This window comes from Trachurus japonicus, chromosome 3 (genome assembly GCF_045865225.1).
Source record: "Trachurus japonicus isolate A0001 chromosome 3, Traja_1.0".
NCBI lineage: Eukaryota > Metazoa > Chordata > Actinopteri > Carangiformes > Carangidae > Trachurus > Trachurus japonicus.
In genome coordinates, this window is record NC_140909.1 from 10,246,337 (window position 1) to 10,273,204 (window position 26,868).

The following is a 26,868-nucleotide window of genomic DNA, read 5'->3' on the forward strand; positions in this document are numbered from 1 at the left end:
CTGTCCCCAGTCCCCCTCACCTCATGTCCTGGATCAGGGAGATTTTCAGAGGCGGCATGGCTAAACCACCACCATCAGATTTGCGGCGCTCGGTGTCATGAATGAAACCTGAAATGTGAGAAATAAAAAAAATCTTCAATGTAAATGAAAGTTCATTATCAATTGTGCACATTAAAGGAACTGTTTCAGTCTTTACCTGGAGGTCCTAAACCACCTGGGGTTGCGTTCTTCTTCTCTTTACTCTCCTGGTAGTGCAGAAGGTGGGACCACAGGGCTGATTTACCCTGAAAGAGACAAGATACAACAGAGTCACTATTTGTTCTTAGAGCACCCCGGGTCCTTTAACTGATTTAGAAGGATTGATCAGGTGCATCAAGACTGCACAGGTTTGCTTTTCCTGACCTGTTTGACCTGCAGCCCGTGGCTCCAGATCCTCTCCAGCAGATCACAGAGGCTCGCAATCAGAGTGTTCTCCTCGACACCAGTGATGCTGACCTCTCCATGACCCAGCTCCACGGCCTCCCGGCCCATCTTCTCCACCAGCATTCGCTTGGTCTGCAGAGGACACAAGCAGATTAACACACATACTTGTGTATTGTGTACACATAACCAACTGAAACAGAGTAGAGCCATAGTCTAACCTTATTCCTGCATTCCTTCAGCAACCCTTCAACAAATTTCCAGTTAGTCTGAGCGATGACAGACGGCGACAGGTTGGACAGTTTGGGCTGTCTGATGGTTGTGCCCAGGTTTCTGGCTTCCTGGATGTATTTCTGATAAGAGACAGAGAGAGTGCAGTCAGCAACCAGGTAAACCAAAAAACCACCAGAGAAGAAACTTATGTTACTAGTGTAGGTTTCTACACTATTTATTACAAGCAACAGGACTGGTCTCACTCCAAGGTAAAGGTAGAGGGAATAACTAGAATAACTGTAAGTGTTTAGTCACAGTTTGTTCAATAGTAAAAAGGGTGAACACTTTACGATATAGACTCAATATTCAATACATGTAGGTCTACACAGCCTTTTACATCATTACATTTCTGACACTATACACTAAATCTAAGCCATGTTGATAATTATAGTAGACTGGTGTTATCTAACTACTACCCCCTATGAGGGGTGAAACTCATGAAATTGAAATGATTCAAATATTAACCAAAAAAAAGCTAACTGATGAATAACTGATGACTTGTTTGGCAAGTGCATTAACTAATACTAGAAGAACAAATATTAAGTGCTTCATTGCTTACTTTCATTACATACTCTTATAATAAACTGCGTTTCCGAGGTTAATGAAAGTGCATCCATCACTGAAATGACTAAAATAAAAATTGATGTACTTTGAAAAAAGTACATCTATTTCAAAGAAAGAAGAAGAATTTACTACTACTACTAATTTAAATGCAACCAAAAAGACCAAATAGCAAAACAACTGGGATGATCAATTACTGTTTATCAAACTAAGCCTACAATTATTCAGGTTACGAAAACAACAATTTGAAATGAATGTACTTTTCTTTATTGATTTCATGTTCATGAGTTCCACCTGTCACAACCCCAGATAGATTATCAGCTACAAAGCTCAGCTGGTAGTAGATGTGTAGGAAGCAGAGGGATGGACAGGTCATGTTGTCTGTGGACTACCAACACATACCACGTCCACAGTCACCGACTTTAGACAGGGCTTGAAGGACTGTGAGAGCCAGTAGTAGTCAAGAAACAGCAGGAGCTGCAGCTCCGGAAACAAACACTCTACATGCTGAGAGTGTGTGAACATGAGTGCAAGAGAGGCGGAGAAAGACAAAAAAGAGACAGTGACCAGAAGTGTGAGGAGACAGGGTGAGAGCCAAGTCAAAATAAAGCTAACAAAGAACACATCATGCAAAATGAACAGAGACAATAAAGCACAAGGTGTCAATCTGTTTAAATGTGAGCTGAGAGAACAAAACCCCGAGGCGACCCCTGACCTCTCGCTGGTCATTGTCTAAATAAAGGTGCTCGGCGTGCTGCTTCTGTCGGTCCCTCCTCCTCCACTGGGCAGGTGCGCTCCTCTTGGTCCATCTGTAACACAAAGCAACACAACCCCACTCAGCTTTACACACAAACAGCTGATAAGATCAGATTGTATAAAGGTACATTTCGCTAACCCTTTAATTTACAGGCCGCTAATTACGTGATAATTACGTGATAATGTCAAGAAATAGCCAAGAAATAACAAGTAATTGCATAGTAATGTCAAGAAATAGCCTAGAAATAACGGTAAATTTCATAGTAATGCCATGTTTTCATAAAGGCAAAAGATTACAAGACTGCAATTGACCGTTATTTCTGGGCTATTTCTATTTAATCGTTATTTCTCGACATTACTATGAAATTGACCGTTATTTCTAGGCTATTTCTAGACATTATGACGCAATTACTTGTGATTTCATGGCTATTTCTGGACATTATCACGTAATAAGCAGCCTGAGAATTAAAAGGTTACCTAAATTTCAAGTATGGGGCAATTTCACGGGGCAAATTTTGATGTGATAATAATGTGAAATATTCACTTGTTGCTGGTGGGCCCGGTGGAAAGCACATCAGACTGCAGCCGGGGGAAGAAGCCCTGCTCGTAGCGGCCCTGACCGATCTTCATGTCCAGCAGGTGGGGGTGGAGGGCAGTGTGATCGATCTTTGTCACTCTCATCTCAATGGCTTTCTCTGTGGAGGAGAGGTCAACGGTGAGGTTACGGGACATTTTCATTTTGTTCCTTTACCCAAATCATTGTTGTTGTTTTCATTGTCCAGACGAGGGTGAGTAAGTGTCTGTGGCACAACAACGTGTCTTTGTTAGCAATTACAGTTTATGAGATCATCTGGTCACGACTTCTGCCTGTTCTGTCAAAGTGACTATACCAACAACTTGTCATTTAGCACTGACAAGTACAACATTTAAAGGATGTTGTATAAATACACTTTAAATACAAAAAAATATATATACATATATATTTTCTCATCATTATTTGACAAAAATGCTCATATTCTCTGCAGCCAATTGTGTTGAGAAACTGGCATAATTATGACTAAGAACCTCTTATTTCTCATTTAGCAACTGATTGACAACAGAAGAAAGAGAAGTTAAAATAGAAAAAAAAACATTTTGTTCTCAACACCCACAGAACCCAATGAAAAGACAGAATAAAAGGCCAAGAATTGTTTTTCTTAAAGAACCAGTTCATCCATGAATGCAGCTTTAGACAGTGTTTTTCTGATGCCTCATTACAACACACCCACACACGGATGAGTTTAGACCATAAATGGGTTACCTTATTATACAGTGCATGTGAGGTGCAAAACGCAAAAGATGCAAAAGAAGAGGGAGGGGGGAGATGATTTATAGATGATGTAAAGTGTAGTGTGAAAAAGGTTGGAGGAAAAAGTAGAGACTGTCTGTCTGAAGCTGCAATTCACAGGTACAAAGACTTACATCCCTGAAAAAAATCATTATCACCAATTCACCCACATGCTGTAATTATAGAGATGAGTTTAAGTGCATTTAATTGTTCACCAAGCTTAGTAAAAACTGACATGTGTGCAGTGCACAGAGGGGCTCACGGAGGAATCTTGTCTCTGCAGTGGTAAGTAAACAAAACACATTTACTGAGAAGATAAAACTGTAATAGTGCTTCTGACTTTGAGGGAGGGATTGTTTTTATTCATTATCGATCAGAATTATGAAGCTGTCAAGTTCAATGGAGGCTCATCCATCCTCTATGAGTGCACCTATCGTAAGGCACTGCACACATGTTCAAAGAGCTGCCACTCAGGGATATTTAAGGACACAAGAGCAAATATTACGACGGTGGGTCTTGTCGTTGTTGAGCCCAATGGCATGAGGTCCGGGAACAACAAAATCAGCTTTCTCATATCGCTTTTTTAGCAGGTTGTCTGCAAACGAGACAGCAATGATCAGTCAGTTAAGTAAAGAGATGAAATCTCCAAGTCTGCTCACAAGTTCACACCTTGACATTCACTTGGATTTCAAATTAAAGGAGTTTAAAGGGGTTTTAATTACATGCAAACATACTTTAATTGGCTTTGGCTTTACACAGGCTCATAGTCCAACATCATAGAAGCAAATCTTTTACAATTAATACACTATAGTGAAGCTATTCATCTTCTAACTAAAACCTTAAGCTTTATCTCAGCGAATCAGAGTTTTCCTCATTAGAGGTGTTTACTCCAGGACAAAGACCGGTCCAGAGAGCTGAACAATTCCCATACAACATTTGGTGCTTTGAAAGCAACCCAATTATTTTCAAAGATTTCCCAACATACTTTTTTATTGTTGTTGAAGCCTGAGTGCTTTCAAAGATGTGCAGACTGATCTTTTGTGCTTACCTGCTTCTTCGATGTTTGTGCATTTCTGGTACATGGAGGTGCGAAGTGTGGGCGTGCGGACGTTCAGCATGCGGATCTTATCCACGCGGGAGTCGAACACCCTCAGCGTGTGCTCCTTCTCCTCGTCATCATGGCAGAGGATCTTACTGTCGATGAACGAGGCGAACATCTGCGTCTCCAAGAAACGAGACAGGAAGGGCAGGTAGGGCTCTGGCTGGTCAGACAGGAAGGAGGCCTGCACACACACACACAAATTTAATAGATAAGAAATACAATGTTGTAAGCTTTGGAAAAGCAACACCCTTTACTTTTACCGTTAACAAACCATCTGCAGCATTTTACCTTGTCAAAGTTCTGCATCTGGTCTCGATTAGTGAACCAGGACTCTTTGTCTTGGCTCGGCTGGATGACAAACACCTCGTAGTCTGCGAACATCTGGGTGAAGCGGTTGGCGAAGACCTCGCGCACTTGGATGTTGAGCTGGTGCATCTTTAACTCCTCCTCATCACACTGGACCCGTGTGTCCTTAATGGTGCTGGCATCCTCTCTCACCTCCAGCTGATGTGCACAAACATTCATGGGCACACGCACACACACAGAGGAAAACATGAAGGAAGAGTGGGCAAACAGGAAAAATGAGTAAGAAAGAAGTGAGGAAGAAAAGAAACACAGCAGTGTATGTTTTTCATGTTATCTTATCTGGCTGTTACCACAGGCTGCTAATGAAGCAACGAGGTTATGGGAAAGGAAGTCAAGGGCATCTGGGAATTCATGGCCCAAATCAAAGCGACACAGAAGCTCTTTTTTTAGCATGTCAGTGGGTCAGCTGGACAGACGCACCAACAGGCCCGCCACTGTAGGCAGACGTAACTGGAAAACAAAGTCACAGTCCAGTGACATGAACCGAGAATCTGTTTAATCACCGACTTGTTCCCTTGGATTAAACTCAGCGTGAGTTTAGATAAGAATAATTATAAGTGAGGACTGACCTCGTAACTGGGAAACTATACACAGACAGTGAGCTAATCCATTCATGGAGGACTATTGCTGGCACAAGTGCCTAAGCTGATTAGCCTGCACATACAGAGACTTTCTCTAATTAGCAGCCAATTGATCCATGGCCCAGCCTTCAGTACTGTAAGTATTTCATTATACTACTACTTACTACAGCTGTAGCATACTGAAGCCAAATGGAGATGAAACTGTAAAGATGCCAACTACATCTGTTGATGTCAGTGTTTATAAAGGTTTCTGTCATTGAGGCTGTGAGATATCGACCAGAAGCTTTTTAAAGGCAAACGGAGGTGATGGACTGATGAAGTCTCTTGGATGAAGAGCAAAACATCTTCCAAGTCTCTCCACATACGACTATTGGAAGGAACCGTAACACAACAATAACGTGAGGGCAGTTACACAGGGAGCTATATGAATATCATAACCATGATTATTTTGGTGGAGAATTATTGTGCGCAAAATCCATAATGAAATAATATAAAATAACATTTCCTAATTAAAACACAATAAAGAAAAACATTTAATATAAACCTGTATTTTCCTGTATTGATAAAATTAGTAACAATGTGTGACTGTCTTGTACTGCAGTAATGGCTGTAATGTTATTATGCAGTAAATCAGCATTTTTTTTCTACTTCATGTAGAAATATTGTTCCTGCAAAGAATTAACATAAGATAAGATTTGCAGGGCTGGATTTGGATTGAATGTGTTAGTTACTGAAATACAAAGTATTGTTCAATCATAAAGTCATGATGTGCACAACCAATTTATTATTATTTGTTCATTCATTCACTTGCACCAAATTAATTCTGTCCATAAATGATAATCATCATAACTATGTAAATATTAGTCTTGGTGATGTAGTGAAGCTTTATTATTCTGCAATTTGTTTGCATTATTGTGATATTGCATTTTTATCTGATAATAATAATTGGACCAACATATTACATTGTCATTTGTGCAGCCATTTCTAATTAATGACATCCCATCATCCCTCACCTTCTCCAGGCTGACTCCTGTCCTCTTCACCAGAGCCTGCAGTCTGGCGATAGTTTCGTTCTCTCTCAGCAGGTAGGAGTTGAGGGGCGAGGCCAGGTTGCCGTTGCGCTTGTCTGAGACCATATCAACAGATCGGAAGCTCCGGTACTTGGCCTGGCTTTCGCTGGAGTGAATCTGTCCCTCTGGAGACACGCCGAAGGACATGAGCACCTCTGAGATCTCCTGGATGAACTCAAGCTTGTTGGGAAACTGGGGTAACTCCTCTGGCAGTTCGATGAAGTGGTTATCGATGTCCACAAAACACAAGTTAGCCTGGAGGACGACAAGGGACGAGATAATTAACTATCAGAACAAACATGTCTAACAATGCATTATACCCTAGGCACATAGTTTGTGTATAAATCAGGAAGTGAAAGAACTGAACTAACTGATGACTGTCAAACTGGAATGACAGGCTGAGAGTAGTACCTAACCTTGAAATACCCCTGTGAAATAGGCCTCCGTTCAAAACATCACAAGCAACTAGATACTTAAACAAATCTGGGAAGACACTATGATGCGTCTGTACCTCCTGTGGCAGCTCCAGCTTGGTGCGGTCATCCTGACCGTTAGAGTGGAGGCCCATGAGATAGGGCACAGGTGCATCCAGGAAGTGGAGGAGTGAGGCGGGCAGGATGGGAACGTACACATGCTGCCACTGGTACGGGAACATTAAGGCCGTGATGCTCTCTGCCACCGTCATCAGCCTCTGGTAATCTGTTTCACACACACACACACACACACACACAAAAGTGAAGGTTTAAGCCATATTTACAGAGCAGATCTCACAGTTTATTTCCTGACTTCATTATTTAAAACCTGGACAACTGCAATGGCTTTGAATGATCAATAGTATTTCAACATTTGTTCCTCATTAGCTGTTTCAAAATCACTGCTTGCCTTGTTCAATGACGTTACAGCTGGTGAATTCAACATTTACTGGACATGACTAAGAGACTTTTAGTATTTCTGGTAAACGTTAGAGCTCATAGGGAAGAGATCAGCTGGTGTAGGCTATTTCTTGCTTTGGTCAGTCTTAATAACATCTTGACATTAGACAACAATCAAAGTACATTTTTGGGACAAACTCAAAAATTGGTTTTGGTTGCACATCTCTTTCTTCGTGCGTCATCCCCCCCAACACTGCCTGATAAATGTTGTCTGTTGCCCCAACAGCATGTGACAGAAAAGTTGCGCAACATGACCGTCTGTTATTGCAATGGGATTTTTGTTTTTCATGCATCAGCTCTTTCTGAGTGTGAAATCCATCAAACCAGCCCCAAGTCGCATGATTAGCCAGCAGTGCTTATATTTACAGGAACCACAGTGAAACCACAGGGATTCATCCACACTGTTAGCAACGTTAGCTTGGTTAGCAAGCACGGCTGAGTTCATCTCCCTGATGTATGATTTTGGACAGCTGATAGAAGGATTTAGAAGCACAGGCTCCACCTTGTCATAACACAGTAGATAAGCAAGACAGGAGAGAAAGAAAGAAAGAAAGAAAACACCCAATCCTACTACAGTGTTAACTCTTCAGTCTGGTGCATGATTCAGAGTTTAGGGAGTGGATCCTGTGAACATTTGTAAACCAGACATATTGTAACAGGATAACGCGGCCTGTTCTATTTCAGAGACAACAGATGCAGCCGAGTCTTGGGTCAAAAAATGCTTCAATTTAGAAAACACTTCTAGTTTCCTTAACACCCTTAAGTACCGTAATATCCACTGAGCAGTAGATAATTTCTGGAGGGAGATTTTTTTAAATGGAGCATCAGTATGACATTGCAGAAATACCACAGTAAATGTCACATCTATAACATGAACTTGTGATATCTTTCCATTTTTATCCAGCTGTTTAACATCTGTTTGGCTCCATCGTGTCATTCTAAGAGGACGTCCTCTGCAGAGCAGGAGGATCTCTGTGGCCTGCCTGCGTCCGCTGCAGGATCCATCCAGACTCGTGAACTGTGAGCACAGCGTCTGTCAGCTGGTCCTGCTGCGGCTATAACGTTAAATTCCTCTGCCATGACTTCACACGGCAACACTCCCTCGTGTTCAGGGTTTCACACTCGAGTCAGCTGGTAAACATGCAAATATGCGCCCAGTCCTCCTCCTCGTCTCCTCTGCGTTCCTGCTCTATCCTGTTGACACCTACTGCACATTCACCAGCAGCAGCGGCGGCGGCGGCTCTGCTTCTCCTGTTATGGTGCCAAAATAAATACCATTCCTTCATTTGGTCATGTGCTGCTCCATGAGAAGAGACTCTCACCCCAGCCAGGGCCTCCTCCTCCTCCTCCTCCCCTCCTCCCCTCCTCCCTCGCTCCCCCACTATCAGCAGCTTCCTCTCCCAGGACGGGGACAAGAATACTAACATCACCCGTCTGCTCTCAAACTAGGTCACCATGACGAGAAACTACTTTAACTTCAACTCACAGGGTCACATCACGTGCTCATGCTGCTGCGCAAACACACAGCACACATACCATGAACCTTTTTGGGGAAAAAAAAAAACGTCCACGCTGAAAACCGCTGGCAGCTTGGAACTGAAGTGATGCCTGAAACGATTCACTTCACAAACCTGAGTGCAACTGCACTAAGAACTACATCAGGCTAAAAATACCCCCAACACACAGAAGTGAAACTGCTAGAGATCTTACATCTCAGCACTATTTTTAATCAAGTGGCTCGTTTGACAAAATGTGTGTTCGTTGTTAAAACACACTTAGGTTTTACTATCAGAGTAGTGAGATGCAAAGCCGATATCTACTTTGCATTTCCTGCAGATTAGTAATCAGATCGTAAATGTGCATATGTCTGTAGCCAAAATCAGGACTGCAAGTTATGATTATTTTATTTACTGATTAATCTGATGATTATTTTCTCGATTAATAAAATATGTGTTTGGTCTTTGAAATATTAGAGAATCCGAGAGCTCAGGATGAAAGCGTTCAAAAACCTCCTAACCTCCAAAAGAAATAAACAAACGCTCACATTTAAGAAGATGGAACCAGAGATTGGATTTTTTTCCCCCTTAATATATGATTAAACAGTTAATTAACTGAGGGTGAAGCTACTTTATCAAGTTAACTGATACAGCCTTAAGACCAAAAACCCCTACAGGCTACAGCTATGCCATTATAAAGAAAAACCTAACAAGAAGGATGAATACGATGTTAAAGAAAGTAAAAAATTAAATTAAATTAAAAAGTAGGCGTGTGATCATCTGTGTGAAACGACAACACAAGGTTGATTCTGTATGTTAAGACACTGTGCTGACAGGGGCCCTGCTTTTAAGCTTAATTTCATAACTCAATCTGTGTCTGAAAAGCGAGTGGAGTAATTGCAGTGTCTTCAGTTCTGATCTCTCCTGTCACTCTCAAATGCACAAATCACACACAGACGTAGAACGTAAATGCAAAAATTATGACAAATAATGGCTTAATTGCGGCTTGCCACAGCGGTTGACACATGAGTGACGGATGCTGAGCTTCCTGTTTGTGAGGGGAGCGAGAAGCAGAAACGTCTTTTTAAATGGCGACAATGACAAAATAATGGCCGAGTTTTTTTCCTTTTTGCTATTAAATCATCTATTTTTAGCACATAACACACAGTCGTCTCCTTATTTGCAGAGCATCCCTCTCTCCTCGGTGTGTGTTTGAGTGTCTCTTCCTAACAATCCCTCGTTTCTTCTCGGTGGAGGATTGCCAGGGCTTAGCTCTACAACGCATCCTTCACATGTTCTGCTGCGATGAGCCTCATGGGGGAGGAAGAAAAAAAAAAAAACCATGATGTCACTTCCAACCAATAATAATCATCCTGCATCACGGCCATCCTCCCTGTCTCCGGGTCGCCTAGCAACAACACAGCTTTCCCCCTTAAGAGCTGCTCCCCCTGGCCCCTGGCGTTTGGTAAACCATTTGCCTCCTCTTGCCATTGTAATGGATCCAATCACCACACCAGAGACTGCACCCTTAAATGATTTTTCTTGTGCTTGCCTTTGCACACACAACGGTGAATGAAACCTTTTCTAAAAACCTATGGATGGTATGGATTAACTGGATATTTAATTGTCATTATTAGGTACCGGTACTCAGCATTAGTATTTTTTATATAAAAAAGCTTATATGACATTAAGCAATTGATTGCGAGACCTGCTGTACTTTTCCTAAAGGATGAATCACACTCCATACAAACCACAGCTAATAAAAAATGGCCTGATTAGCACACAAACCTACACAGAAACTTTCCCATGAAAAAAAAAAAGAAAACCTCTTACATGTGAGCCCTGGCAGCGGGAGCTAGCTGAATGTACTGGTTGAGGGGACTAACATTTACACAGGCTGGTACTCACTCTGCATCACTTTAATGGAATCACTCAACAGGTTATGTAATCTGCAGGATAATAGTTCTGCCATGCATATCAAACATGTTGTAGCCTCAGGTTGTGTGTTTTTATTCCTATACAGCCATACAGCCATCTGGATATTTACAGACTAAAACATCTGTCTGTGTGTGTGTCCAAAAACTTAACATGGTGCCATTCACACTGACTTGCCACCGTGTTTGGTCAGCTGTTTTGGAGGCGTGAAAGGAGCTAGAGTTTGTTTTTCTCTCTCTAGTTCTTGTTTCTTTCTTGGCATGGCAATTTCTCTCAGTTTTCATGTGCTACACTATGAATGTGATGTGCATTAAACCCTCTCTGAATGAAGTTTTAAATACCTCAATGATACACGCTCTAAATAATGACAGACTCCTCACCTCACCTTGGAGTCTGGTCATTTAATACTAACTATAACTAATTTCAGAATACCAACTGGTTATGATCCAGTGAACCACTGGCTTTATGAAAAATTAATGTCAAAGTCATGCAAGGTTTTCCATTATATGTCTATAGTTAAATCTAAATAATAGACTAATGTTTGAATAATTTAAATCATGATATTAATGAAATAAAACATGTAAAGCAAAACTACATTTTGCCATTTTTCCATCCATCTAAAACAGGAGAGGAGCCTCAGCTTGTAATAGCTAACTGCTTACAGGATCACATGAGCTCACCTTTCTCTAACACAGCTGATAAAGACAAGTGTGGTGGTGGTGGTGGTTGGGTTTGGTTTGGGCTCAGCTCAGATGTGTGGAAGTGGGAGCCACAGTTCTGATTGGCACAAGTGTTAACCTGTTGACTGATTCTGACTCTGTCCTGGCTGTGAGAGCCAGAGGAGAGCGGCTCAGAGACATTTATATACTTGATGTGTGCATTTACTAGAGAAGCTCGACTATGTGGAGTTGCCATGCGAGGTAGCCGAGGAGTGGAGAGGCCCGAGGAATGTTTGCATTATAGAAGTGTGTGCACGGGTGGGAATGACCGGACAACCGAAGTGAATTGATTGTGTGACTGTTCTGTGCTGGATAGAGACTTCTTTTTAGTAATGCATGATTTTTAGTATCTTGCTTTCCCCACTTCCATTGACAAACTGCATCTGTACTGGACAGGATTTATTTTTAAAATGGTTGTAATGCGAGTAAGACGCATCGGTATTTGTAATCAATGCATGCATCCTGGTGCATTGAGTGTAACAGTAGAAGCCTGGGTAGTGGGTACTTACGCTGAGAGTAGAGCAGTATCTGCATCTCCAGCAGGGCGCAGGTGAACAGCTGCAGAACGTTCTCCACACCCAGGAGATTAAACATTTCACTGATGGCAAAGTCAAAGAGTGGCAGCTCAGATGTGCTCGGCCTCTGACACACAATCGGCCCGTAGACGCCTGAGAACTTGAGGGAACGCCCAGAGGGAGGCAGTGGCACCTCATAGAGGATGTTGTAGATGTAGCTCTCCAGGGGGAGGGGCGGGGGCTGGGGTGAGGAGACGGCCTGGTGAAGCTGCTGCAGCACCTTCCTGCAGGCCTGCGGGAAGGCCATGGGCGTTATCAGGCAGATGCACTTTGACACGTACAGCGTGTCGCGGCTGATGTCGTACGAGTTGAAGCGCTGCAGTCGCGAGATGGCGGGCGCAGCGTGGAGCATGGGACGAGGCGGGGGGTGTTGGTGTCGCTGGTCCTCCAGTCCCTGCGGTGAGGTGGGAGTGTGCAAGATGTCGTACTGCTCTGCGTTGTGCATGTGGTAAAGCGTCTGCATGGCGCTGCAGATCTGCTTACTGGTCACCTCCTCGAAGAAGGTGAGGGCGAAGCCGTAGGTCCGAGAGCCGTCCTCTCTGGTGATGATAAAAGAGTGGAACTGAGGCTCCCGGGAATCGACCTGCGTCCTGAACGACAGACCTTTCGGCATGCAGAGCTGTGAGGGGACGGAGAGACAGAAGATTGAGAGGGAAGAAGACGACAGCAGAACCTAATTCACTGCTGGAGAGAGAAACTGTTAAGCAAGCAGCTGTATGAGGGCAAGATGTGTGTTGAGTGAAATTTATTCTGGAGCAGAACTATAATTTAACACAATATTATCGTCCAAATTAAAAGATATTTTGGGCAATATATTAACAATATTTCTGGGAGTCGATGACAACATCAACACTCTGTCTGGAGCTGGAGTAGAAAGGTGATAAGTTTCTCACCAAGACTGGAAATAGAGGAAAAAGGTTCAAAAAGACACCTACCAGCTTTTATAAAACTCAGTGGTATGACACATTTAATTTGTTCAACAACAACTGTTGGTGAAGGATGCTGTATTTGACTATATCTATGTCAAAAAGTTGTTACACCATGTCTCTACTAAAAACATACAAACACAGTTAAACTATCCCTTTAAATGATGCTGACCAATTTAATCAATTTAGTAATATGTATATTTTATGTGTTAGTATTGTCTATAAAATTAGAACACATTTCAACGCATTAAACTCTAGCTTTATTTATGGTATTTTGCACACATTTGCAATTCTAACCCAGCTGTATGATTAAAGGATAAAGGGTGACATGTGTTTAACCGTATAGAGATCGTACCATGCCGACCGCGTCCTGGTCAAATGGATTCCACTCGACATTGTCTGGATAATGTGCGAGAACCTTAGATTTAAAGGTCCTCCGCAACGGACTCTGCTCAAAATTCTCACCTGAAAGTCAAACACACAGAGAAAGAGACAGAGATAGAGAGAGCAAAAAACAAAAAGGGAGATAAACCGTTAGCACAATTCTCCAAATGCAAATGGTTGGAGCAGAAGAACAGCTTGATCAGAAGCGGGCGTAAAGTGCCAGGCACAACAACCCCAGAGGAAAGAGCAGGTCAGCATATTTGCCTTGAGAGGAAGACTGTATTGCATCATGTAAAGCTGTCATCTGCAGGGAATCCATTCGAAGGTGAACAAAACTAAATATTCAAGCAGGCTGAAGCTAATACTCCAAAACAAATTTACTGGAGAGAAAATAAAATAAACCAAACTTTAAGGATATTTATGCTTCCTGACAGCTTTAATGGCAATACAAGGAACAAACAAAATAATTAATCATAAAAAAAAGGACAAACTGCGTTGATTTGAACCCAGAGTAAAGCAGAAGTGATGCACACACCAAGGCAGTACTGAAAAGTCATTCAGAGTGTAGGGGGGAGAGTAAACATTGACCAAGCGATGCCAGCACAGGCAGCTCTGGATTTCGTGTGTGTGTGCGAGAAAACAGAAGCGGTGATTGTCAAACATCAGCTCATTGTTCAGCTACTGCTGAAGGATGTGAGGGAGCGGAGGAGAGGGAGGAGGGGGCGAGAGAAACCAGGAGAAAGAGAAATCAGAGTGCGCAAAAAAAAAAAAAGAGCAAATCCCCACACCTGTGCTGAAAAAGAACTGGGAAGGGGGGGAAAAAAATCTGAATTTGAAGTAACACAAAAGGAGGGGGAGTGGGGTAAAAAAAACAAAAAAATAAGATGTGCCAGGTTAGAGGTTGAAGGGTTAAAGCTGAGCTCAGGTTAAGAGGGGGAGGAGTGTGTGTGGTGGGAGGGTTACCTTCGTCTGCCCCCGCCAATTTTCCTCTGGCCCCATCTCTGAATTTAGTAGCCTCTATATACTGGCATAAAGCTACACAACAAATAAAACAAAAATGTAATTAAAAGCCTGGTTATTATTCTGGATGGGTAGCGCATCACTTCTCAGTTTTTGTTGCAGAGTACAGACACATCCTCGCAGCTCAGCTCAGCTCTGCTCTCAGAACGAGCTGCACACGGACACATCACACGGGGCGTCGCCGTGTCTCTGTCAGGTGGGTGGGTGGTGGGTTGTGCTAATTCAAAGCAGGTGGTGGTGGTGGTGGGGGGTTATTGTGATGTGAGGATGTGGTGTTTCTGCGTCGTAGTAGCTTCTTCTTCTCTGGAGATCAAGCAAATCCATACTGCTCTAGTATGGATTATATTCTCAACACAAACACGTTGGAAAAGGACCAGGAACGCCATGCTATCGGCTCTGTGAGGCTCTACTCGGTGCAGCAGCAGTGGTTTGAGTTAAATGCTATGTCAGCATGCTAACATGCTCACAAGTGCAGTGCTAATATGCTGCTGTTTGGCTGACATGATGCCATTCAATATAAGGCACTATGGGGAAACCATGCACTTGTCAATTTTGAGATTTTGGACTATTTTGCTTCCTTAACATGTCTGTAGCTTTACCCAATGTTTAGATTTCTGTTAAAAGTATGCCTCATTTACATATTTAAACATCACATTGGACAAAACTTGTAATACAAAAAAATAATTGTCTAAATGTAAGTGATACATTTGGTAAGTTCCATGGTGATATCTGATAGTGATAGTGTCTCACCTTGTTGTAAAGCTTCATATAGTTTCCTCATGGAGCTACAATGTTGTGCAAGACAATTAAAACCCTAATGAATGAGCCAAAGGCCAAAGACGCAGCTTAACATGTAACATGTTCCTTGATTATCATGGGCACTGTAGTTTATTTTTAAGTCAATCCCATGTACAGCGTCATGTTGCTGTAAATACTCGCTGGCACATCGAATGTGTATTAATCTGCGTCTATAAATAGTTCCCCGACGATATAGTCTCCACTCCGGCTTGAGCAACATTTGCTAAAAAACCACAGTGCTCGGACGTCGTAGGAAATGACTGAAAAAGGAAACCGCATATCTACAATTTGTTTCTGCTGCAGGAATGAAAAAAAAAAAAAAGAAGATAATCAAGGTGCGAAAGATTGATCTAATGTGTGTAACTAACTACTGGTGGATTTGACTGCAGTGAATGGCAGCTGCTGTGCTGCAGACTGACTGGCCCTGGAGCCGAGTTAGATTATCTAACATTTTACATCTAAAGAAGACCCTTTATGTGCAGTCACACAAGGCTTTTTACTGTCCTCTCTTCATGCATAACATTTGCCAAGCACCAATAAAACAGTCCTACTGGCAGAAACACACAGTCATGCAGCATGTCAGAGCCAAATGTGTGCAGTGTGACACACATCGACTCCTTTCCTAATTCCACAATGTCGGCTTCAAACCGAAGCTGCTCTCGGCCTTGTGAGATGAAAAACCTGGACTTTCCTTTCTGGACTTTTTGTGGACTAGTTATTATGGGTGAGGAAAATTCATTTTCACTGGACTTACAACATGACTCAGTGATGACACACACACACATGCAGAGTCAAAACACAAGGACTCTTTCAGCTCAACACAGATTCTCCCAGCTGGCATTTGTCTGAACACGACTAGTTGTAATTCTGAGAGTGATGATTGATGGAAGTCTCGTCTTAATTCAGGTGAGACAGTTGTGGTTGACAGTGTCTAACCACAAGTCTACTAATGATCCAGTATCTTCTTAGTTGTGCAGATTAAGAAACATGTTGAGTAAGTGCAGCCGACGCCTCCAGACACGAGGTGTTGATTTGAGCATTAAAACAAGTTCACATGATGAGACTCTCTAGGTAAAGTGAATAGTGAAATGAATCCTGTTGAAGGAGTAAAAAGCGTTTGAAGGATTAAGTGGTTTAATCTGTTGGTTACTTTCATATCCAAAACTGCCCACAGGAAAGAAACTAGGCCAGGAATGCAAGTCAGACTAGAAACACGTCAGCAACCAGAGATAGGTCAGACAGCGATGTGGTCCGATAAGTAGGAGCGAGGGCAAATGATTCAGGCTGCAGAATTAATGTGTAATCACCATATTTAAGATATAATTGTTGACTTATCAAAAGGATAAAAAGAAAAGTGCATCACTGGAATAACAAAGTGCCTTGTGCATCTACATGTTCATCTAGGTACATAATAAGGCAGAAAGTGTGGAGCACTGAAACTGTCACGACAAAGTCAGTGATGTACGACAGTGACACAACAGACATCTGGAAGCATCTGGCTGTGACATGCACCATGATGCTGTACTTTGAATTATAATGAGAATTTAATGTATCGTATAATCCTCACAGTAACAACGTTACAGGACACTTGGTGAGTAGAAAACATTCCCCCTCTCTCTGATGTGTTTAGTTAGGCGAGGAGGATAAAACTGTGTTTTCCAAAGCTTCCTCTGTGGCGTCACTGGATTTAAAAGGAGGACTGCTGTGATTATGTCTCTGAGAAAACACAGACGACTACGTACAACATTTAGCCTAGATCTGACGTCTTTCGGTCATTGAATACTTTACATAGCAAAGCCTTATCTGTGAAGTGAGGCGGGGGAGGGGGGCAGTCTTTTTCAGAACTGACATCACAATATAATAGGGAAAAACAATTAAATGTTAATAAGAAAAAGAAAACACATCATCAAAACGATGAATGAATGTTGCAAAAAACAATGTTTTAAATTAAATTGTAATAATCAAGTATGTTAAAGTGACTGAATAGCCAAGACTTTCCACAGTGGCACTTATGATCGTTATGACATTGAACCTTTCCTCTGTTTTCCAGCTGGTTCAGGTTCAACCTGAACAAGACGACACAGGTGTTCACTTCAACCGACATCATCACCTGGTAATTAGAGCTAATTACAGGCCTTAGCTGTGGGGGGGGGGGGGGGGTGGGCAACTCAATTACATGGGCACCGGAAAGAATGACAGTCTTTTCTTTTCTTGATTTATCATATTTTCTAGCGAGTTCCGCCCATGTTGTTGCCATGAGAGTGCCGTGCCGACCGGTAGCTGTGGGAGGACGGCGTCACTGAGCTCTGGTGCCACGCCAGCCGTCTTCCTGTTTGATCCAGTGAAGGAGGGACCACTCGCAGCCCTCCTGCGCCCTCACACTCCCTCACACCTCCTGCAGCATGGCCCACTAGGCTCAGAGTCAGACATAAAAGGATGTGCTGCTCTGACTGAGAGGCTATATTAATACATGACTGACTGGGGTTGACTGCCTGCAGCAGAAATGTGCTGAAGACATTGCTAACACTTCAAAATAACTCAGCAGCAAAAAAAACAGCAACACTCATTCACCCGGAGGACCCGGCGCTGACAGAACCTGATCGCTCACTCTCAGCTTCAACTCAGTCTTCTCTCCCAGGGGGGAAACAATGTGGGGTTTTCTCAATAATAGGAAAACATTTCACAAACGGGTTCTCAGAGTCATTTTTTTTTCACTTGTTACAGTGTTGGAAAGGTTTCCGAGTCGGCCCCTTATTTTAGAGCTGAAACAATTATTTGCTATTTCAAACATTATCGTTTAAAGGGACGAGGAGTTTTGGAAAGCAAAGTGTTTCCTACTACATTTACCATGAGCCTCCGCGCGCACGGTGAAATTCTTCTTCCATGACCTGCCGGGCAGCGTCTGCGAAACCGAAAGTAAAGAAACTCTGGTTGGCTCGCCCAGCATTTCTGCCACTACTAATAATAACGAAATAACGATAGAGACAAAACAATATAGCCTATTTATCGAAAATGGAGCCATTAACAAGTGTGGGTAACGTAGATTCATCCACATTAATATGAGACTTTTTTATTGTCGCAGAATTTTTCATTCTGCCGCCGGAGAAACTCATCGTTGTCCCTTTAATTCATTTTTCAATATCAAAATGACAAACATTTGTTAGTTCTAGCTTCCCAAATGTCAAGACTTACTTTGTTATGTGACTGAATCTCTCATGGGTTCTGAACTAATGGTCGGAGATGAACGATTTGATGGCACCACAGTGAGTTTAAGGAGACCGCCACGTACATTTTTCACACATTTTGACATTTTATAGACCGATAGTTTTAATCAAGAAAAGAATCTGTCCATAGTGGCCAAGAATTCAAGCATCCTATGTCTACTGTCTACTGTCACTGAAGAAATTCCTTTAACTGTGCTGAATCTGTTGGAAACCAAAAGAAGTGGAACTACATATCTCCCTCTGTTCAATTAGAAACGAATCAAAGAGACAGTTTATGTTTGTCATGTATTGTCGGTGACATACAGAACACACAAAACACAAACTGTTCCTTGAGTTGTTAAGTAGAATTCGGAAACAAAGCCAGTAAGAACCGCAAATACCAGGCATCTAAGCCTGACAACTCGGTTTGCAAAACATCTGTTAGCAGCCGCAGGATTGGACTGCAGCGAAACTGAACCCATACACAGTCCTTCGGACAAGAACGTGCATGTTCATCATTGTGCCACGGCAGGAAAGAATGTAAACGTTCACCTTTCAAGAACAAATCTAAGCTGGAACCAAGACAAAGACTTATCAAAACAAAGAGCAGCTCTGATCGGCTCCACAGGGACTGAAAGGTTTCATTGTATATCGGAGAAAGACATACTCCGCAAGTCCTTTCATAATTAATATCTGAACATATCTGCCAGTATGTGGGTAGCTACTTAAATGAAGATTTAAGGGATTTGTAGTACAAGAAGATAAAGCAAAATACTAAATCCTAAAGAAACGACCTGAAGGGTTATTAGATGGGAGCAGCCCCTCTTCCCAGTAATACCCCATTGTTTAGTCTACTCCCATTTATACACATTTTTGTTTAAATCATATCCTAAATGTTATTTTAATTACCTGAACAGGATTCTCATTAACAATACAACAATCCTGGATGATCATTATTTAAATGTAATTTCTAAGAAAACCTGTTTTGTCTATATCAGGCATGTCAGGCCGGTATGAATATTATAATACCCAGAGAAACCTTGGCTGCTGTTGCCATAGAGAACTGAGGCAGGCGAGCTGCATAGATGGTAAATTCATCCAAACTGAATTGGACTGAAATTGAATCTAAGATGTAGATTGTACTGCCAGTTTTCTCACCACTGAAATCTTTAGCTTTCACCCTCATCAGTGGCATATCCACCAGAATTTTAAGGTCTGTCATTGGTTGTTTCTTGCTGCAAAGCACCATGGGCATTGTAGTTGGCCTACAGGCTTGTCCTTCTGACTTATACGCAAAGAATTTGTTCTGATTTGTGCATCTTTTGTATTGATGTGTTGCGTGTCCATCCAAGCCACAGAGGAGCTCTAACTATGAGTCACATAACGCCGCTCTAGAGAAAAATGAATGGGCCTTTTATTCCTGAAACAAGGAATAAATCTTCACTTTGCAACTTTATGATGAACTTAATTTCCTCATGGCGTAGTGCTTAGAAATAACGTTTGGTGTTAAGATCAAGATACAGTAAACCCTTAAAGTACTGTGAGAGGTCTAGTGACTGTTCAAACTGCATTCAAAATTTCCCTGGTGCATTTTCAAGCAGATTTTTCAAAAACACTGACAGGGGACTCTCGACAGGGCCATAAATAAACAGCCTTGAGTGGAAATATGAAAAAGCACATTATGCATTTTAAGCCTTCCTTGCATGTTGAGCCATTCATCCTCATTTGTTTGCTGAGTAGGGTTGGGGGAGAGAGAGGCTTGCCTGGGAAATTGAAAAGGATATTTAGCATCTGAATAAGCGGAGCCTGTGTACAAGTGTACTTCTGTCCCTCAGCTCCCTGTGTTTCCAGTGTCGCCTGTGAGGCTGGGGGGTAATACATATGCTAATCAGGTCCTCGCTGTGCTGCCAAACACTATGTGCTTCAAGGAAGTTCGGGTCATTTCTTTGGGTTTCACTGTACATGAATTACATCATCGCATCAGGTTAAACATCTAAATGTGTTCAATGACTGGGCGAAACCAACCAGAGTTTGTATAGCTGATTTTATCTATTGTTTTGAAAGCAAAGGTTACATTTTTGAAGATGTTTCAGTCATTGTGTATAAGTGGGTGAATTCATCCTTTGTGTATTTACAATAGCATTTGCCCATTAATGTCAGTAGTGTGTTATACATGGCTGCAACTAAGAATCATTCTTATTTATTTATTTTCTTGCTTAGTCCAATGCATTGTTTAGTCAATGAGAAGCTGTGAAGGAATAAAACTAGTGTTTTGATCATTAACATCTTGGCTTTTCTTACATTATGGTTTTATTGTTGTACAGAAAACTATACCTGTCACAATTCCCTAAGGCCCATGGTCGGCAGATTCATTGTCCTACATGACATCAGCTGATTGAAACCGATCAATTGGTGATCAAAATAGTTGCCAGGTGAATTTCTGCCATTTCACTGCACTTCTCAAAGAAACAGAAAAAGAGCCCACTCTTACAAAATTAGCACTTGACTTGTTGACTTTCACTAGTTTTGAAATTGATGGAGTTTCACTACATCTGCAATGTTTACAAATCCACCAATATTCCCATTTTTTGTGTCAAAAAGATGTGAATTATTTTCATGTAATACTAAAAACGCATCGTAGCCATTATAAGACAAACAATGAGACAGTAGCATTCCTTGATTATTTACTAAAGTGCAAACGTGTAGATATTTTTCAAGCTGATATTTAGCTGACTTAACCTGTGGTGATGGAATTTCCACACCATTTCCTTTCTCTTCAACTCAAAACTGAAACAGTCAACAAGGGCAGGCCCCTAACCTCTTTCTACAGTAAACAGCAGCAAGGTGCAGTAAGTAGAACAACCTCAGTGATCTTTGACCACAGAGCCCCATATGTACGTCTTTGCAAGCGTTTAATGGGTTCCTCTTTTATTCAGAGACAAAGGTCTAAAGGAAGCCTTATCACACAACTTGTGATTTATAACAGAGAAACATGCAAATCCATGGCACTAGAGCTATTTTAAAAAATTGAAAGGTTATTTGAAACTAACACAGTGTTCACACATCTGAGTCTGAATTGAGTGAGATAAGAGCTTTCTGATCAGTGACACTAAAGTATACTGCCCATTTTATTTTGCAGCTACACAATGCCACCTAATTATACTGAAAAATTGAGATTTTTTTTTTTTTTTGCACTAATGCACGGCTGACATTTTCATATGAATTCAGTCAAGCGACTTCCAAATGTTAGACTTAATGGAGTGAAAAACATGAGTGTACTGTGGGTGGAGGGCCAAAAACTGAGAGGAAGAAAAACAGACGTATATTTAGATTTAACTGCACTGGTGTGGACGGTCGGTACCTCGGTCTGGCTGGGCAGACAAGATATCCCTGCGCTCTGCTCATGGCTGTGCTCAATTCAACACTGAATACTTAACGTTCTTGAACTTTTGATCACTTCATAAATCTCAAGATAAAAAGCACTCATCTTGTAAGAAGAGTGAACTTGAATTAAAAGGAAGTAAAAATAGGAAGTACAGGGGTTGAGTCTTTTAAAACTTTAAAGGAGAAAAAAAAAACTTTCTTTCAACCACAACGCCAACTCTTGAGGCCTCTCACTACCTGCTGAGTCACAGTAAATCACACAGATACGTCTTTGAAGTCGATCTCCCCAATCATCTGTGTTGTTGTGAGCACCAAAACAACAATTATTCACTTTCACTAAAAAGTCAGACACGTTGGAGAGCTGTCAGAAGATAGAAGAGTGTCGTAGCAATAACTCGGCCAACGAGGGCTTACACACAGTTACTAACAACGGGCTTACAGGTACTTAGTAGATTTACACATGACCTTCAACAGGAGTCTGACCTTTTGTGACAAAAGTGAACGCTTTCTTATCTCTCTTGACATTTTAACCCAACTGAATACAAGTGCAGAGTTAAATATATCATTTTAGTAAAAGGGATATTATGTTTTTCTATGACCTGTTCACTTCCTTCAGCATTCAGGGTTTCCCCTCCATGGATACTTTGTTAGTAGAGGTGATGATGTGGAAAGCCCTGACATTACCTGAGGGGACTGTTATTGCCAGATGTTTGCATAACATACACTCTGAATAAATGAATGAATTAAAAAAAAAATCAACCTAAAATTTGAGTAGACATTGAATTCTGTATTGTATCATTACCTATAAACAATTAAAGCTGTGTAAAAATTGAAATTTCCCACGGGTGGTTCATGTCCTGGAGCTGAGAACTGGCTCTTTGATGTGTCCTTTGAAGATAAAATGTGCAGTTATAGTAACGTATCCTGTCACATGACGGCTCCTTCTGTTAGCTGACACAAACAGACACACATCGTAATAGAGCGACTGCTTTACCTCATCTTCAAATGTCTCTGTGTGCATGGTGGGAAATGAGCTTTTCACTAAACAACTGCAGCTTAATGGGCTCTATATTGTGTTTTGTGTTCATCATCAGAAAGTTAAAGATGGTAAAAAGCCACATGAACAATCCCAGGAGCATCTTCTAACAAGCTGTAGCTATATAATAAGAAGTAACCATCCACAGCTGGCAAGTATTCACAACTGTCTGGGCCTACAATCAGATCTAAAATGGTTCGTCCAGCCCTCATCGTTACACAGAGAAAATATGACTGCCATTTATGGTATCAGTGAGAAAGCAATAACGATTAAATCCCCTCTAGTTAATTTTTCATTGCAATATCAACATCCATATCATCATGGAATGGTACATTTTCTGTAAAGTAAAATGCTAAACAAATTATGGATACCACATAAATGTTTGATAAAGGATTCATATCTAACAAATAAAGATGGTTATTACTTTGATACAGAAATCCTATCAACAAACAGCAGCATTTTGTTATCACTTCACAACTTGTTATCACTACACAGTATATATCATGGTAATGTTTTATCTTACAGGATTGAGTTCACAATGTTTTAGGAGAGAGAAAAACACTATTTATATAGAATAGAGACACATTCCTGAGACAGCTATTTAAAAAATTGAAGTAGAAGTTTGTATTTGACTTCCAGATGAATTTAAATCAAATAAATTGCTCCAATTAAACCTCAATATGAATTTCTCTTTCATTTATTACAAGAACATGTAGCCTATTCTTCATTTATGCTGAATTGTAGCTATGATTGTTTGTAGAAACATTTTGCACATGTAGCTCCCCTGCTGTGTTTTGAGTAGGAGTCCCCAGGTAGTGCTAGCTTAGCATTTATAAATAACTGCGAGTAATAAGTGATCACCCTCTGGTATAGCCTACCTGTAATTGGCACCAGATGATGTGGCTCAGTCCAGTGAGTGAAAACGTTTCAGGAGATTATTTCAAAGAATAAACTGGAATTTTCAAACCCACCAAAATAAAAGCATTAAACGTGGTGTCATGTTGCTCTCTATTTCTAAAAATGTGAACTTGAAACATCTGCTGACCAGAAATGTGATATGAAAGAAAAACAGCACTGTTGCCATGCCGATGTTTCCTACAGTTCATGCTCAGGGGGCCCCCAGACCATCCACGGGGAACCTCCGGGGGCCACGGCTTTACATGCAGATACAATGGCAGATACAATCCAGTCCTTTCAATGCACAAAAAACAAATGCTCATGCAGGTTAGGCTATAAATCACAAAACAAAGGGGGTTGCACTCAGGTGTGTCACAACCTTACTGGAAGGGCGTACAGCTGCTAACCCTCTATGGAGGTTACTTGAAGATTAATACATGCACAATGTGGATCTGTGGTGGATGCTGAGGATGCCAGGGGTCGTAGGGAGGAGGAGGAGGAGGAGGAGGAGGGGGCGCATGGTTCAGTTTCAACATGGGGCAATTGACAGGTTAATCCCTGATACCTGATCTCCTCTCAACAAAGTGGTGACAGCCTCTGTGACAACATCCCTCAGTCAGTTTTTCTTTAAAACCGATGCAGCTATATCAGTGTTATAACAATATATATACCTGACTTAATAAGACAAGTGTTGCTCGGGAAAATATTCAATATTGCGCAGTGCCAATATCAGATCAGTAGGCTATAACATGAATAATGTAAAAACCAGGAGGGTTTTTTTTCTCGACAATGTTTGAATTAAAATTCATGTCAGTGCGTTAAAGAGACACAACAAGCCCGTAATCCCTTCGCCTCAAACAAACAGGCTGAGAGAAGATGAGCTAGGCCTAATGTTATGTTATAATCATAATAACCTACATTATTGTGTCACACCAGTAAAATAAACCACATATACGTTTAGACATCTTACTTTTAAAAAAAAGGCTAAATAATAACGTTAAGGTGGAAAATAACAAGGCCCCTTGGTTTCCTATCCTTCCCCATTTGCTTCCAGCGGCATCAGTCCGACATTTACCCCGATGGCTAACGCTCTTACCGGACAGTTCGTCGGGTTCCAGTCCGCTTTCGGTGTCGAGTCCGCAGATCACAAAATAATCTGCGAACCGGCAGGAACCGGAGCTGAAGCCGGTGGTCATGTTGAGACTGGTCCGGTGGTACCCTTATCCCCTCAACAGGGAGCATATTAAAGGAACTGGGAGAGGTTATTGCTCTCTGCCATCACGGATGCTACGGCGAAGCTCGAAAATCACAACCGACACTGAAGCTAACAACCAGTTCTGCTGCTGCTGCGAAGCTTGCGTCAACGACGTCAACGGCAAAGACACATCCGGTCGCGCCCCTTCACAATAAAACACCAGCGCTGGAGGGCTAAACAGCAGAAACCTGAAATTAAAATGAGAAGCAGATGTTTTGTTTTTTTTTTTTTAACCGTTCAACATTTCTAATATTATTTTATTTAATACCTGTTTCTATACATAATTGTAATCATGGATACACATTTGAACACCGTGCATGGTGAATATCAATATAGGCCTACCACTTTTATTTGTGAAGCACTTTGTGATTTTTATCTGTGAAAGGTGCTATATAAATAAAGATTATTATTATTATTATTATTATTATTATTATTATTATTATTATTATTATTATTATTATTATATGAGTGTGAGAGTACATTATTGATATGCGTTAATGTAGTTTGATTTTACGCACTCCTGCTACCCACCTGCACCTGAGGAACTGTGGCTGTGCAGGGAGATTTGCTTTTCATGCGTTAATGTATGTTTGTAATGGGTTTGTCTGCTTCTGTGCACGTCTCTGGCTCAGGTATATCAGGTGTATGTTGCACTGATGTGTGCATGCACTGTAATAGAACGTCTCTGACTGTATGTATGTGGTTAAGCAATTGTCAAGTAGGCCCCATACTCTAACCGGAAGTTACTACCACAACAGGACGCTGAGGCGATGATGGATGATGATACTTTTGACTACTAAAGAAACGCAGTGTGGCTGGGCTCCTCCTAGTGGCCCTGGTAGATAGGGGTGCCTCAGTGGCGACAGTGGTTCTCTTTCAGCTTACAGTCTATGGCTGTGGACCATGTTCCCATTTTCATTCATTTTGTGGAAAAATAGTTTTTACATTTTAATCTCACACTTTTTTCACATTTAGTCTTTCTTTTTCATCTTCTCAGGAAATTTTAACCATCATTTACCTCAAAACTACCACCCTCCCTGTAGTGCTCTCACCTTTGAAATCAGTTTGATACTGATATAGACAGAAAGTTTACAGTTGGTGACTTAGTAAACTGCACTGTATGTTTATCTAATATGATCTGCCATCTAAACCTCGAGTGGCATCTAGTGGTAGACATAATAATATATATATTTTTTTTATTTACCCAAATTCCAGCTGTTATTTCGTTGTATCAACCATACAATGACAATAAATCTATCTTATCTTATCTTATCTTATCTGTTACCTGTTCATGAGCACAAATTTGGAAGCTCGTGACAAGCACTTTTGTGTTTCATAAAAGTGCATGGAGTAGAATTGATTATTATAAGTGGGTGATTAAATAAAATTTTATGTCCAGCATCAGCATGCCCAGAACATATAAAACAACGTTATGTGTTCAATCTGAAATGTTTACACAATTCAAATTAGGTCTTATTTAGAGAAGCACTATCGCAAATTCCAATTCTTTGTTCGGCCACTAGATGGGGTCAGTGGTGCAGCGTATCAGATATAAACATCCTCGTCCTCTTTACATACTGTAGTATACAGTCGATGATAGCGTGCCGTTCAGGAGGTGGGGCTTATCATGACAAAAAGGAATTCTGCATTTGCTCCACAGGCACTAGGACCATTGTTTTATGTAGCTCCCCTGGACCTATTTATTGCATATTTCAGTTTGTTTTATTGCTTTTACTGTTTGCTATAGTGCTACTTTAATAGTTAGAGAAGTTAGTAAACAATTTCCAAAGATTTTAAGAGGATACAAGATCAGTTTCAGCTCAGAGGTGATAAGGCAACAATTTAGGTGCAG

General features: G+C 41.3%; 2 protein-coding genes across 9 annotated transcripts in view; one reads left to right on the plus strand and one right to left on the minus strand.

Annotated features, from left to right (window-relative positions):
• Nucleotides 1-25,100, minus strand: part of dennd5a (DENN/MADD domain containing 5A) — a 36,864-nt gene extending 11,764 nt beyond the window's left edge. The window contains exons 1-16 of one of the 8 annotated variants that reach the window (XM_085760558.1): nucleotides 24,858-25,100; nucleotides 14,387-14,458; nucleotides 13,395-13,504; nucleotides 12,048-12,732; nucleotides 6,968-7,155; nucleotides 6,400-6,711; nucleotides 4,728-4,943; nucleotides 4,386-4,620; nucleotides 3,843-3,932; nucleotides 2,555-2,705; nucleotides 1,970-2,063; nucleotides 1,657-1,761; nucleotides 642-773; nucleotides 403-555; nucleotides 197-284; nucleotides 21-108 (exon numbers count right to left, since the gene is read on the minus strand). In XM_085760558.1, coding sequence (XP_085616684.1) covers nucleotides 21-108; nucleotides 197-284; nucleotides 403-555; nucleotides 642-773; nucleotides 1,657-1,761; nucleotides 1,970-2,063; nucleotides 2,555-2,705; nucleotides 3,843-3,932; nucleotides 4,386-4,620; nucleotides 4,728-4,943; nucleotides 6,400-6,711; nucleotides 6,968-7,155; nucleotides 12,048-12,732; nucleotides 13,395-13,504; nucleotides 14,387-14,458; nucleotides 24,858-24,957 — 2,819 coding nt within the window. In that variant the 5' untranslated portion in view covers nucleotides 24,958-25,100. The remainder of the gene's footprint in view (nucleotides 1-20; nucleotides 109-196; nucleotides 285-402; nucleotides 556-641; nucleotides 774-1,656; nucleotides 1,762-1,969; nucleotides 2,064-2,554; nucleotides 2,706-3,842; nucleotides 3,933-4,385; nucleotides 4,621-4,727; nucleotides 4,944-6,399; nucleotides 6,712-6,967; nucleotides 7,156-12,047; nucleotides 12,733-13,394; nucleotides 13,505-14,386; nucleotides 14,459-24,857) is intronic. The other 7 variants (XM_085760559.1, XM_085760560.1, XM_085760561.1 and 4 more) reach the window with 7 other exon arrangements.
• The window catches only part of vat1l (vesicle amine transport 1-like), a 321,886-nt gene that overhangs the window by 264,758 nt on the left and 30,260 nt on the right, over nucleotides 1-26,868 (plus strand). The gene's annotated exons all lie outside the window — the stretch shown is intronic.